Source organism: Acipenser ruthenus, chromosome 40, assembly GCF_902713425.1.
Source record: "Acipenser ruthenus chromosome 40, fAciRut3.2 maternal haplotype, whole genome shotgun sequence".
NCBI lineage: Eukaryota > Metazoa > Chordata > Actinopteri > Acipenseriformes > Acipenseridae > Acipenser > Acipenser ruthenus.
The window spans coordinates 2,399,177-2,414,400 of NC_081228.1; the positions used below are offsets into that span (position 1 = coordinate 2,399,177).

At 41.5% G+C, this 15,224-nt stretch overlaps 1 protein-coding gene across 1 annotated transcript; it reads left to right on the top strand.

The window, feature by feature from the left end:
- The first annotated feature begins 2,508 nt into the window (after positions 1 to 2,508).
- LOC117397118 (otoancorin-like) lies at positions 2,509 to 14,392 on the top strand. The gene is made up of 25 exons (XM_059010090.1): positions 2,509 to 2,540; positions 3,069 to 3,173; positions 3,447 to 3,881; positions 4,231 to 4,396; positions 4,681 to 4,772; positions 5,211 to 5,320; positions 5,553 to 5,686; positions 5,914 to 6,022; positions 6,256 to 6,471; positions 6,634 to 6,801; positions 7,400 to 7,540; positions 7,705 to 7,760; positions 7,884 to 7,989; positions 8,603 to 8,706; positions 9,266 to 9,404; positions 9,755 to 9,951; positions 10,222 to 10,315; positions 10,542 to 10,704; positions 11,328 to 11,521; positions 11,755 to 11,901; positions 12,130 to 12,284; positions 12,697 to 12,833; positions 13,003 to 13,100; positions 13,299 to 13,452; positions 13,891 to 14,392. Exons 2-25 carry the CDS (start codon positions 3,101 to 3,103, stop codon positions 13,968 to 13,970), a joined length of 3,468 nt encoding a protein of 1,155 aa, XP_058866073.1. The 5' UTR covers positions 2,509 to 2,540; positions 3,069 to 3,100; the 3' UTR covers positions 13,971 to 14,392.
- Positions 14,393 to 15,224: the final 832 nt, after the last annotated feature.

Below are 15,224 nucleotides of genomic sequence, written 5' to 3' on the forward strand. Positions count from 1 at the left end.
CAGTTTCCCTATGCTTTCCTATGCATTTACACAGTTGTCCATGGTTTTATAATTAGATTTACCATTGCATTAAACTCCGCCCCCCCCCTCCAGATATTTTTAACATCAAGCAACTATTGTTCACTTGCATCAGCAACACATTACGAAAACGATTCTTTATCTGCTGGAGTTTCCTGCACACCGTGAAAGGGAAAGCTAACAGTGACGTGTGTGTTTAAAGCACAGGCTATTGAAGTATTACAGTAAATCTTACTGTAAGATATATTGCCACAAAGTCCTATATTTCTATATGAAAAACTCCCACGTTATGGTAAAGGGGAATTCTAAGTTCTAACACTAATTTATTTGACGCTGCAGATACTGAATTAAGCTGACGTCAGTCATAGGAAAAGCAGTGATTGCTACTCAGATGTGAGCCAATGCGTCTAGCTTCTGGGAGTTTGAGTTCTTTCAAAGAAAAGAAATAGCAAAAAACAGTGGGGAAACTAGCGTGTGTATATATATATATATACAACATCGCTAAATATATCAAGAGAAATCTAGCCTCTCTTTAGTTACTGTGTTTTAATTCAGAAAGCAGGGGCCAGCTACACAATACCCTTTGCAAGTGTCATCTCCATAGCAAAGCGCTCTGGGGCCCTGCATATACTTGTGTTGAATGTGATACATATGTAAGTACACTGCTTACACACACACTTGAATGGGATGACAATGCATACACACAGAAGGACCTGCACGTTTGGATTTGGCATCGCCCTGGTACAGGGTCTCTATTCCCCTGGCATTCCCTTGTTCAGTCTTGACCTGAGCGCCATTGCAGATGGTACAATGCTGCACTCGTACCCGGGTGGTGATGGATGATAATGCGCCCCTCCACCGTGCCAGGATTCTACTTTTGAAAGGAGGAAAACTAAAACATGTCAAAGTGAGGCACAAAACACCCTCAGAGCGCTGAAGACCCTTATGGAACGAAAACAGATTTCAATATATTGGCATATACTGCATAATACATTTTGTAATGTATACTGCATTACATTTGTCAATATATTTAAATCTATTTTCGTTCCATAATGGGTTGTATTGTTTATTTGTTTGGGTCTAGTTTTGTCAAATGAAACAGACAAAAAGTAACCTAGCAATCATTCAGGAATGAGCAAAGAATGGAGATGTCTGTTGTGTTGGGAGCTCAACACTTTGTTTGTTGTTAGAAACCATTGTAGTTTTCACCACAGCTTATAACTACACACTCACACACTTTATACCTTTTGTATTACAGATTTACGTGGATTCAAAATGAGTTGTTACTAACAACAAAAACTGCAGCGTCACCAGCAATGAAGATGACACCGAAATATAGTTGACATTCATTATGGAGAAATGCATTACACACACACGCAAATGAATGCTAATGATAGTCTTTGGCACCTGTTGTCACGGACCCTTATATACAGTATAGCTGTGCACCCAAAGAAATCAAAAAGGAACTGGGCAAGCATAGTGAAATGCTGTTGTTGATACATATATTTTGCTGTGTTATAAGAACATTTTAAAAATCCTTATCAAACCTTATCTGAATGTATTTCAGAGCTGGCACTGAGCACCTGTACCAGAAAGTAAACTATAAAAGCACTAGAGAGTGCGCTGCTGACTGTACCTGACTAGCTGTCTCTTCACCGATTGTAAGGACAACATTATTTGGAAAATGTCTGGACTCCTTATTCAGTGACATGTTATTCTACCCAGCATGGCAAAGAACCTCCTGGCTTTCTATTAGACCCCTTGGCATTCAGTGTGATAGGTGCTTTTGCCAGTCACTGTTGTACAAACCCAGTTCTGGAGACCCGAGCCTTCATCTGGCATTGGTTATAGATAGATCGTATAAGGGGTAGCATTGTGCTTAGGGGCTGATCGCTCATTTAAATCATGTTCACGTATTTTTCATGATATCCCATTTAAAAAAACATATTCAAATTCTAGAAAACGCAGCGAAAGTTAAAGCTGAAGTGATTTGCAAACACGAATGCGTTCTCCTTTATTTTACAGAGAAGTCACTTGATATTAAGAATCTCTTTTTCTTTTGGGGGCGATTTATTCTTTACTTCCTTTTTTTCCATTTTTAAATAAGGATCTCTTTTACAAGTCAGAAAATCATCAAACTGTTCCCACCATTTACAACTGATGGAATTCCAGCATTAGCATGTACAGTTGGGTGTGCATTAATCCTTACATTATTATTTAGTGTTTTTTCCGATTGATTCTGGAATGGTGCCTGCTGAGTAGACTGGTTGCAGGCTGTTAGTTACAGGTACACCATGGATACAATGCTGTTTTGCTGGCCTCTTTGTTATGTAAAAACAAAGTGAGGATCCAAGGATCCAGGTTACAGCAGCCAGGACTCCCTCACAGAGATGCTTCCTCTATTTTTGAAGCGTGTGGGCGTGTCGCAAGGAGGAGCCCCCCCCCCCCCCCCCTTATGGGTTTAAATACAGAAGCAGAATGCAGGGAAGAAATCTGCAGGTGGTCCAGTAGCACCCATACAGGTAAGACCGTCTACTACCTTCTGTCTGAAGACTTCAGTACCCTAGCTGAATTGTTGGTCTATAGTAAGTTTTACCTTAGATTACTGACTGCTGATTGTTTTCGTGCAGGTTCAAAATCTTCCAGTTAATTGAAGACATGTGTTGATGACTATAATTTACAAAGGGAAATATAGGATAGAAAGGTGCAGTGTCGCTCAGTCCTATTGAATACCACACTGAAGTATAACGCCATGGTTCTAATTATTGTAATGGTTATGTGTGATCATTATAATGCATTAGAGTTGTAAATCAGTGGTTAACTGGAAGCATGAAGTATCCTGCATACATTTTAGACAAGTAGCCACATGGTATTTACTGCAGTAAACACCACAGACAGGGCAGGTATTAGTATTGTAGGCGGACAGATTATTACAGAAATGAGCCATTTGAATGTTTACCTAGTTAGATTTAATAATTGTCTGCAGATTTTCAAGACTAATGAGCCCTTTTTATATTGCTTTCTCTTTCGAAATCCTTTTTCTTTCTTAGGAGGAGAGTTGTGTCAGACTCGGATTGCAGTGATGGGCCAGTCCGCTCTTTTTGCGCTCAACTCTGCGCTCATGTTCTCATTTTGCCTGATGATGTCATCAGCGGGTAAGCGCAGTCCTTTAATTGATCCTACTTTATTAGTTTTGAATGGATTCATGGATTCAAAAAAAGAATATTGAAAAGCAAGCTGTCTCGCTTCCAGGATAATCTTTATGCTGCATTTCCTTCTGCCACCGGAACTGAATTGAAAGCGATTTGAAATCAAACTGGTTTGTTTCCATCGTGACCAAACCACTGGCTGAGAGTGGATTTCAAAAGTGTTCCTTGACTCCCAAAATAAAGTCATTGAAATGTATTTTTATTTCTCTCTATTATCAGATATAGCTACTATTGACCCTGCAACTACTGCTGCAGCTATTACCCCTTCAGCAACTGCAGATGCTGAACCTGCAACAACAGCTACTGATAAATCTGCAACTACAGCTACTGCTATATCTGCAACTACAGCGACTGCTATATCTGCAACTACAGTGAATGCTAAACCTGCAACTACAGTGAATGCTAAACCTGCAACTACAGTGAATGCTAAATCTACAACTACAGTGAATGCTAAACCTGCAACTACAGTGAATGCTAAATCTACAACTACAGTGAATGCTAAATCTGCAACTACAGCTACTGCTATATCTGCAACTACAGCTACTGCTAAATCTGCAACTACAATGAATGCTAAACCTGCAACTACAGTGAATGCTAAATCTACACCCGCTGCTACCTCTGGCCCTAAACCCAACCCTACCACTGCAATACCTGGTAAGAGAACAGTTCTTCAGCCTGTTTGCCCATTTCTTTTAAGACCCTGCCTCCCTATTTTGTATAAGTTCAGTACAATATAGTTTGCAGTGAAATGATAGCCTAGCCTGGGATTTAAATTGACACCCCAACCCCCTCTCCAGTGAGACTCGTTATAAACTCTTTGAATGTTGTTGAAAGATGAGCTTGCTCATTTAGGGAGTGAAAGCTGGATGCCATCTATGGGGAACGTAAAAAAAAAAAAAATCCATCATTTCCACTCAGTTGCCTTTAAATTGACAATCGATTTTCAATTACAAATTGAAAGAGCATTTTCTCACCACACCCCGACTTTTTTGTCGATTTCCAGGTCCTAAAAAATGTACAGAATGGGAAGCTGAACTAGCAACCAAGCTGGCTGCATCAGCAGATATCACGCCTTTCCTCTCGGCCAACACAGACAAGCTCCCTTCCCTCTCTGAATCCTGTGTGAAGACATTCAGCAATACAACCAACAAGGCCAATTTAATGAAACTGTAAGTAGATCGTGCAAGAGGTCAACACTGCCTCCCTCTACCTAGCTAGCTAAAGGAGCATCTACTTCAGTGAAGTCAACAGGGGCTTTATATATTAACCTCCTACCCTACCCCCATTACAGTATTAGAGCCACGTACACCCCTGCTCAAGAAACCAAAGCATGCATCACACCCGGATGTCTGCTTGACTTTAGGTGATGGTTGCAAAGATCAATCAAAGTGCTCATATTTGCAGGTGTCTTTAGACTTTGTTTTCTACGATGGCTGATTTGTTTGTTCCCTAGAATGGCTGAACTGGACAAAGTGTATGATATCCTTGACGCTGGCTCCAGACACGCTGTGTTCCTGTGGATAGAGCAACTGAATCCGAAACCAGGTAACTTTACACTGAAATACAGACAGCACAGCGCCTTTGTGTCGCGTGTTACTGCTGTGAAAAGAGTTCTCATCAGTGTGGCTGGATACGTAGGTTTTATATCAAAAATACGATTCTTCATATCAAAACTAGCATTTTGAGGCATGACCCGCTTTTGAAAGAGAAGAGGTTCGCTCTAGTCACATACCAGTATAATTCTGGTCTGGCTGATTTAACTCTCCACCGGCTTCTTCTCAAAGCAGTCCAATGAGGCACATCTGTGTTGATTTCATAGTCACCTTGTACCCTTTGTGAGTGCTGCTTTGTTCTTCTCCAGTAATTAGCTTATAGTTATTTTATGACAGATCAGTTCCATCTCATTGAATTTGCCCACTTTCAAATAATTCATGTCAGATATTTTGAAGAGTGAAACCGCATCATTGCCTCTTTCATGTGCAGCCAATGGGAGCAGTTGGATGACTGTGGAGCAGTTGGCTTTGCTGGACCGTTTTCTTCTGCAGGCCCCTCTTTCCTCCTTGAAGACTCTGGCAGACATGGAAAGCAGTCCCGTGAGTAATTGCTTCATTGACTATCTTCAAATCTAAAGACTGGAAACAATATCTCGCTCTGCTTCCTAACAAGCTGTGTTTGGAGATACGCAATGCACAGTTTAAGGTAGTTTACACTGTAGGAAAAAAACAACAAAAGTTTTGCATGCAGAGTTGGCTGCTTGTCAGAATGTGATGAAGACAGTCTGAGTATTTTCAAAGTTGCACTGATTTCTCTTGTTGATGTCCACAGCTCTGTGCTTTCTTTAACTCTTCCAATGAACTCTGGAAAAGTCTCTACGACCTAAACCCTGCACAAGCTAATGTCTTTTTCACTGGGCTCAAGAAATGCAGCATTGATGTAGCAAAGGCAGCAAATATTGCAAAGTAAGTATAACTATTCATATTTCAATTCAATATATATATAAACTTACAGCTGAAGTTTTTTGTCCTGAAATAAATCATGTTTTAATCATTTAAATATTTTCTGTACATAAAAAAGAGCTTTGAAACAGTCTGGTAAGCATTTAGAAGACTCTATACTCATCCAGCACAGTTCAAATGCAATCGCTGTTACTGGGGTTGTTTGCAGTGTTGTTTTGTTCTGATTCCAGACTTGGGCAGCTGGCTTGTCTCTATCCAGTAGATGCCAACCCGCTAGAAGATAGTTCGAGGAAAAAATTATTGGAATTGCTGAAGAACTGCAAAGGGGATGTGAAAAACGTAAGCCTGCTGGAGCTATAAAATACTCATGTGTAATAACAAAAGAACAGTGGACTTCACTCACAAAAGCACACCTGCAAACTAATCTTGTGTGTGCTGTTATTGAAACAATTCTGCGCTTCATTTAAAACAAACCCTGCTTACAAAAAGGTTGACTGTCACAAAATATCAAATACTCAGGAATCGGACGAGCTCTGCGCTCTGTGTAACCTGCTAACCTCTCTCCTGTGCAGGTGTACCAGAAACTAACGAAGTCAATGAACGTCATGAGCTTTAACGCCTCTCAGCTGGGTGAGCTGGGAGATGCAGCAGCTGGCTTGGGGATGAAACAGTTAGCCAGCCTCAGCAAAGAGGCTGTGGTGGGATCGCTGAGTACGCTTTCCAAAATAGAAGGCTTTTCAAAATCCCAGAAGGAAGCCCTGCTAAAGGCTGCTGGAGTAGCCGATATTGTAAGGAATGCTTTTTTTTAGAAATTTTTAGTGTGAACTCTATGGTGATCGAGAAGTTGCCCTGCTAAAAAAAGCATGCCTTATATGACTGGACTCTCTTTGCACATGTTTTTAGTCTGGCGTTTCTTCTTCCCTTTGCTGAGGTTTTCCCTTTGTTTACAGATTAGCAAAGGGAACGTTGCAAGTTTGGGAAAGCTGGCCAGTGCTTTGGACTCCAGTGCTCTAGGAAGTATCCCAGCCGCAGCTCTTGCGACTGCCTTTGCAGACTCCAGTTTTGCAGCTTCAACAGCAGCCATGGAGCCACTCCAGAAGAAATCGCTTGTGCTTTCAGTACGTTGCAATACAATACAATACAATACAATACAAGTCACATTTCTATAGCAGCTTTGATCACAAGGATCCCAAAGTGCTTGTCACTGGCAGTGTTGTGTGATGCACTGCGGTTAAGGATTCTGTCCCCGGTCGGTGAGATGAGAAGAGGTTAAAAGCTCTAGAACCACGAATGCAGATGAATGCAGGGTTGCCAGTTCATGCCCAGCCTCTGCCCTGTTACACGCTTCAAACATACAAAAAAATGAACAATTCAACCATCAAATGAAAAATAGTTTCATGCAATATGTAATCAAAACAGAAGTTAAAAAAGAGATACAAAATGTGTTTTTAATTGCAGAATTTGAAAAGATTCAGATAAAAAGCTAGTTTGTAAAAACAGACCAGTTGAAAGAGCATTTAATAAAATTGGAATTTAAAAAAAAAAAGATCAAAAAGAAAAGGCAGTCAGTTTTGAGTATAAAAAAAAAATATGAGATTTAAAAAAAAAGCCATTTAGTACATTTTCCAGCCTGTTTACTGAACCATCAAAATAAGGATGAGCGTTCTAAATGTGAATAAAGATTTACCAGGCTTCTTGTGCCTTTCTCCTTCTCAGTTCTTGAAAACGAAGTCTGCCGATGAAGCTCTGTCCATTCTCCCTCCTGCACTGATCACAGAAATGACGACTAAAAAGCTGCAAGAAGCAAGTGCGCTTAGCACCGAGTTGCTTGGGAAAATGCCATGGAACAAGGGGCAGGTAAAATCACACAGATATTTGTACCAGACACTGCTCAGACCAGTTCCAAAAGCTATGGAGCAATCCCTGAACTCTTTTTCATAAAAGTGTGAAAGCAGTAAGGCAGATTCAAGTGTACGGGTTCAAGGAAATAATTCTGTAAAACGGTTTTGTTAACTTTTCAGGCTTTGGTTGTCATGGCAAAGGCGTTCTCGAATCTGAAGACCACTGAGGACTTCAAGTGAGTTCAAGTCTACTGTTTTCTGGCTACAGTCGAGGAGATGGGTGGGGTTTATAGTATCCTATATTACCTGTACAAACAGGTGCAATATGACAAGCCTACATTTCTTATTCTCTGTTGAAGGAAACTTGGACGCGCTGCACAAGGTATAACATGTGAACAAATAACTGGCATGGCAGTAGATAGCCTGGAAGCCCTATCTGCCAGCGACTCTCTTTCTCGTGATCAGGTGGGTCTCTGTGTGTGTGTGTGTCTGTGTGTGTATCTGTAAGTTCTTGATAAACTGGCCATATGATCAACCACTGTGCATTATAAAGCACATATCAGAAATCAACCAATCACAGTGCAGTATTTGCCAAAATTCCAGTTCCTCTTATCCTGTGTACAGATGCCATCCCGTGCCTAGAACACCACTCCTGATTCCAATATTCAAAACAAACAAAAAACACACATGCTTGCTACCTTTTGTAAAATGGATCCCCTTATCAGCTTCACTCTTTCTTTAAATTCTGATGAACTCAACACTAGTTTCTCCAAAGTCAATGTTACCGAAATTGCAAATAGAAAAGCACTTTTGTTTTTAATAAACAGTCTCACGCATGACACAACACCTGTAGGCCTACACGTTATTCTTCACGGTGTCTCTTCTGGTATTTTGTGTATAAGAGATGTCATTTCGTTCACTCCCTGTGTTGGCGTTTGAGTTGTTGTGATGTCACCATCCTCTAAACAGCTTCAAGGAGGGGTTTGTGTGAAATGTAATGGAGATGTATTTGCGTTTAGTGATTGCTTGCACTTTAAATAGTCTTGTCCATAATAAGTGTTCTGTTCTCACCCTCTAGATCCGCTGTGCCAGTACTGCTTATTTTAAGACAGCTAAATCATTCACCACCATAACTTCGGATGAAATCAGCAAAATTCCCTCCAATTATCTACTCTACCTAAAGTGAGTCATGGTCCCAGCATTCGCAAGGAAGCCATGTCCGACTCCTGAGCTCTGCTTTGTTGTTTTGTGGGCTTGATGACAGATCTAGAATCAGAGCCACCTTTATGAATCGGATGACCTGAGCAGACAGTCGTACAACATAATATTAATATTTGGTACACAGCTGAGTGAGTGTACAGCCATGGCCAGAAGCTTTGCATCACCTAGCATGTTAGGACTGAGACATAATTAAAAACAATAAACTATATGAACATAATTTAGATCATTCATCTTGTAATTAAAGAAACTACAAAATTATACTGCAAAAGTCTACCAGAAGCCGTAATAGTAGTACAGTATTTCATGTTAGATTTAGAAATGTCGCATCTCTCAATTTGTTTCAGTTTTTCATTAAGTATATGGAGAAACTACAAAGCGGTATGTAATTCCAAATGTTAACGTAATGTTATCCAGCAGGTTTCATTGAACTCATAGGGTGATGCCAAACCTTTGTCCAGAGCAGTTTGACGCAGCGTCTCATTCCTCAGTTAATACAGTTCACCCTCTGATGCTGTTTCAGGTCCTTTAAGGATGTAGAGGCTGTACCAACAGCCAACTGCACTTTTGTCGTCTCAGTCTTTGCTAAGGCTGAGCATAGACTCCTGGGTAAGAGCTCAAAGAGAAGGGAAGAAGTTCTCAACTACATCAAGACCTGCATGGTAAGAGACTGGAATGACTCAATAGCTACAGGGGTGTAATCCGAAATGTGAAGGTACCGGCACGCCACTAAGATATGGCTTTTCTTAAACAAGAATTATTATACCAATTCCCATTGCATCACGGTATGCTGAACTTCTAGTAACACGGTATGCTGAACTTCTAGAGGTCATGCATTTCTCTGATTCCTCCAGCAAAAGCTGCATGTGGATTAAAAGGTAAATCCTAGGCATTGTCTTGACCTGAAATACTGAAATATTCAAATCACCTTCGGACAGTATTCATAAATAAGGTATGCCCTGGAAGGCTGCTAGGCTGTATGGAAGTTAGGCTTCATCGTGTTTCTTTCTAGAGCTTCAATTCTACTGACAAGCTGACCGCCAACCAAGTCAACCAGCTTGGGAACGTACTCTGCATGTTTGGCCCAGCGGAGATTGATAAGCTGAGCAACAACAATTTGAAGGAGGCTGTAGATCAGCTGAGAGGATGTGGCAAGTTTGAAGGAGACATGAAGGCTTCCCTTCGCACCAAGATCATTGACACATACGGGTAAGAGCAGGCTGTTCAAATCCTCAGAGCAATCAGGGGCTTCAGACTCACACATGGGTTACTATTAAATAAAACCTGACTTCAATCAGATGTTGGATTTTCATCTAACTGGGTCTTGTCAAGGAAATCACATTTTTTGTTATCTGTTTATCACGTGGTCATACCGAAATCCTCCTTTCTCTGAATGTCTCTTCTCAGTAGAGCAAAAACCAAAACTTGTTGTGGATTTCTAAAGCAGGATTTTCATCTCTATTTGTTTCCTTCAAACAGGGCTTTCGAAACCTGGACCTTTGATACCGTGAACGAGCTGCAGACCCTTGCCTCTCTGTTTAATGAGAGTGAGATTAACAAGTTATCTGCGTCTGTAAGTGTCTCTTAACAGCCTCATGTGCAAAATAATAATAAAAAAAAACTTTTATTTGTCAAATAAGAACGATTAGAAGCTTCCAAGAGTGCATCATTTTGTTCAGGTGCATTTGATAAGGCACTGGTGGCCCTGATCTTCAGTTCTAGATTACCTGACCGTTGTCTTGCAGGTAACACACACCACATTGCCCACCATATTCACACTTTGTTCTTTTATACTTCAGGTTGACCTGAAAGAAACCCTGAAAAGCATTCTGTCTCAGGTGAAGGAACCGGAGGGGTTTGTACCTGCAGATGTGAACTTCACTCCTGACGTGACAAGTCTGAAGAGCTCATTCAGCAAAATAGTGATTAATTTATTTTTCAAGGTTAGCAGGAGAAAGAGAGGTACGTACAGGAGTGGCTACGTGTTGCTTGTATATCACCGAGATACAATACAGCACTTGCACGTTCCAGGTCTTGAGTGTCAGTGGAAACTACAGCTACACCTGGCCCAGACCATTCCAGGTCAGCTATACCTGGGGAAAGGTAGTGAAACAATGCATAACGCAGTAATGCTGGATCTAACGGCCACAGTACTTGAGCTTTTCAGAACTGCGTTTTCAATTGAACTACATTTTCTAAACTGCTGATCAAGAGCTTCAGTTGAACTGCAGGAGTTCTGCATTTGAATAGCTGTTCGTGAAATAAAATGTGTTTCCTTTCTCTGGCTGTTGGCATTAGTTATGATTTTTTTTATATATATACAGACAAGTTGCAGATTCGCACTACCATGCTCAGTGATATTCTAAAGCATTCTATTTGCTTTCTATTTACTGCAGTCTCCTACATGTAAACCAAAGTACTCCAACATAGGCTTTGTCATATCTCGCTTGGCTTGAAAATGCTTATCCATGCTTTATTGCACGTTGCTCTTCCTTCATTGTGGTACACTGTCAGAAGGGATCCCGATGTTGTAATGTGAAGCAGAATACACTGTTCTGTAATGTATTTCTTTGTGTGTTCCACAGCCCTCACATGCTCTGGCATTACCATCCCCACAAAGGACCTCATCCTGGAGCTGGGCAGTTCAAGCAGCGCCCTCACTGTTGACCAGCTGGGGTGCTTGTCCAATGACACGTTCAAGGAGACTGTCGATATCCTGGGGGATATCACTGCGTTTCCTATGGAGAAGCTGACTGCCTTGAAGACTGTGGCCCTAATGGTATGGAATACAGCATATTGATAGGGCGCAGCTTGGGACTCTCAATGGCGTTTCAGTTCATTACAATATGAATAGCCAGGCAACGGCACAACCACGTTCAATCACATCACATCACATGCTGAACTCGATCTGAGAAATCTGAATCGAAAAAAGGAAAACAGCAATATCCCCAATGTGTTTATATAGCTCAGCTGTAAAGGAAGCACTAATAGCATCTGTGTTTCTTTCAATAGGCGTACCCCACACCCACCAACAATGACATTGCTGGGCTAAAGAGAATCACGGTGGCTTTCACAGCCGCTGAGATCAACACTTACTTTGCAACTCCGAATATCGATGCGCTGGCAGCGATCGGAAAGTACCAGGATTGGAGCAGTGACGTAAGTACAGGGGGACATTTTCAGGAACCTAGGGCCTTAAAAACATGGAACGGACCGATTTCCATTATTAGTCATATCAACTTTTAACTAAATCCTGTATAAAAGGCACCGTATCCACCCCCAACCATCTTGTAGCTAACCTAGTAATTCAGTTGAATCCTGGGAAAGGAAATCCTTTGAAAACCTGAAGGGAAACATTTCCAATCAATGCAGTCTTATGTCTTGCAGGCAACCGTGGCAGCTACGGCTAAGCAGATCGTTGAGAACTTCCTGAAATCCAATGCGTCGAACACCCTGCTCAGCAAAGATCTGTTGGCGCTGGGCTACCTCCTGTGCGCTTTCACCCCCGAGCAGATAGCAGCCGTTTCTGCTGCAGAGTACAGGTGAGCCACGGGGGTGGTCTCGAGCCCACAGGGAGAATGCATGGCGATGTGGAGAGACAGAAGCTTGAGTGAGCCGCTGGGCATATGGGGGTGGTTTCCGCGATGGATGCTTTGCTTTTTATCCATTTCAGATCAGCTGAAACTAGAATGGGGTGCCCTCTTTCAAAAAGCCTGAAGCACTGATCATGTGATAACCGCCTTCACGTTGCACCTAACGTTTATCACACATTCCTAGCCACCTATAGTTTTAGATTGCATTTGGCTGTAATCCGATAAAAACTCAGTGCTGTGAAAGTAACTTCACTGTGAGATTTATTATGCAGTTATAAGGACCTGGTCTCTTCCGGGAGTCAGATCGTGCAGCATTACTCGAGGGTCATTTCAAGTCGTCGTGTTTCCCTTCGTTTCCCAGCTCCGCTGCAAGTAATATTGGAAAGCTGAAGTGTTCCCTGCCAGTCCTGACAGCGTTAAAGAACAAAGCTGTGGAAGCCTTCGGAGCTCCCAGCGCCTGGACCATGGTTCAAATGCAAGACATCGGAACCCTAACAGGTAGGGGGGCCATCTGAGTGATCAGCCCCAAGCTTTCAACTTGTAACCATTTCAAACTTCAGCCAGGTTGTAACCCAGGCGTCCGATGTGAATGGCTAGCCGACCACACCACCTGCCATTAGTAAGTATCTTCAATTTACAACAACGTCTCTGCATTTGTGTTTTCCAGCTGCGCTAACCAGTGCTGAATTTAGTGCCATCAGCAAAGAGAAGATGTCATACATTACACCTGAGGCTGTGTCCCTTATTCCTCCTGCTGTGTTTCAAGTAAGTATCATGGTTTGCAATATATATATAATTTGCTAACCCCAGCAATATATATATATAATTGCTGGGGTTAGCTAGCAAACAGCTTGTTTTGTGGTTCTGAACTCACTCGGGACCGCTAGAGTCAGATAGCTTGATGATGATGCACAACTTTGCATATCAGTCTCTGAAGCAGCAACACTGTGCCTGCTTTTGCAGACCCTGACCATTGACCAACTGAGATTTCTTGGCACTGAAAACTTAGCTGCTGTGTCATCTCAACAAAAGGCATCGCTGGACACGACCAAAGCACTTGCTTTGAACGAGAACTCTGGAGCTACGGTTACCCCTACCTCTGCCCCTTTGACGTCAGGTAAGTCGTAGGCATTGTGTGTTTTAATCACTGTTATCTACAGGGCTTTGGTGTTGAGGACAGGATGGCTATACAACCTTGCTTCAGAGGAAGCAACTGCTCATCACTGCTAATAATGATGTGAACTACAGAAAACACAGGGCAGAGGAGCTACTTCACACTGTGGACCAGGAATTCGGTTTCCCGTTTCCTGTCATGGTGCTAACTGGTTTTTATTGGGGTCCAGTCTTGTATGGCGCTGTTTATTAAAAGCATAGGGAGTCACAGTACATTTTAAGCATTAGCACTGTATCCTAGCAAGTATAGTATGTAAAGATCTGTTTTAAAAGCTGTGACGAGGGGAGATATGGGCAATTCACAAAAGACAGATACAAAAGTAAGTGTCGTTTTTCAGAACAGCACCCAACTAGCCCACATGCTTTTGTTTGTGTTCCTCAGCGAGTGCCTCTCTGGCTTGTGAGAGCCCCCTGGCGGCAGCCATTGCTCTGGCTCTGACTCTGCTGGCTCTTTCACACTAGGATTTGCCACCAGCCAATCAGAAACCTCACAGGACTCTGCATATCCAGTGTGGACAAGAACACTTCCTCCCAATTCCTCAAACAAATCAACGAGCATTCTGGGTGAACGGTGCTGTTTGTACATCGTTCATAGTTTTACATTTAAAAAAATAAATAAATACTGTATATCTTGGTATTACTCACTACACGAACGCCCCTCTTAAAAAACACACGATTTCAATAAGCAAGATGTCTACAAGCTGTCCCATCCCCTGCTGTTCTCTCATTTTCTAGGGTTCCTCATAACCGTATTCTTCATTCTATTTATCCAATCTGTTTTATTGGGAGGGTAGGTGTAAACCTGTTTGTGACAAATTTACAAAAACAGGGTGGGTATGTTTGATGACCTGTGTCAAATAAAGCTTAATTATGTTTTAGCAGAACACAGTTGTATTTCGTTTTAGTGGTTAACTGGTGTTGTAAAACATTGACTTCCAAAGCGCTGATGTCAGCTTCTTCTGCAGAAGATCTAACCTGAGCAGCACAGTAATCTGCGTGGTGACACAAAATAAATAAAAAACAAGTCTAAACCCTAGTTAAAGGGGTATTAATTACACTGAAGCTACAGAAAATAAGGATGACATAAAGCACTAGAAAAATAACACCCATGGTTGTGTAACCTATTTTCCTGTGTGGCAATGACAAAGCACTCACTCTCCAACAGAAAATGAAAACTACAGCTTGGGTTCTAGTGTCCCTATCAAAGTTTATCTATTTGTATTTATTTATTCCAGTTTTACGGATTGTTTTGCTCTTATAAAACACACCTGTGTGTGTTACTGAGTGTCACAGTCCTTTGTAAATCAAGATGCCACCCTTGCTAGAACGCCAGTCCCAACGCTGGCGGTTTAACGTCTGTAAAATGAATGAAAGTTGTTTTCTCTGTTTGAATTTCTTTGCTGGGTGTTTTGTAGGTTGCCTTTAGTGTAGTATAGTGTACAAAGCATTTCTGTAGTGCTATATCTACAGCACACCACAAGCATGGAGAGTACAAAATGATATTTACTGTTCATTCATGATTTTGCATGTAAAATTCAAATTGAATGTACAACCAGCAACAAATAAGGCACCGACATAGTTTTAAATACACAAATGTCAGTGTTGCTGTGAAAAGGTATCAAGAGGCACTTGCATATTTTTTTTTTTTTTTTTTTTTTTTTTTTTTTAAACTGGTTCATGCAGTGGAGACTTCTAGATCACACTTCTTATTCACAT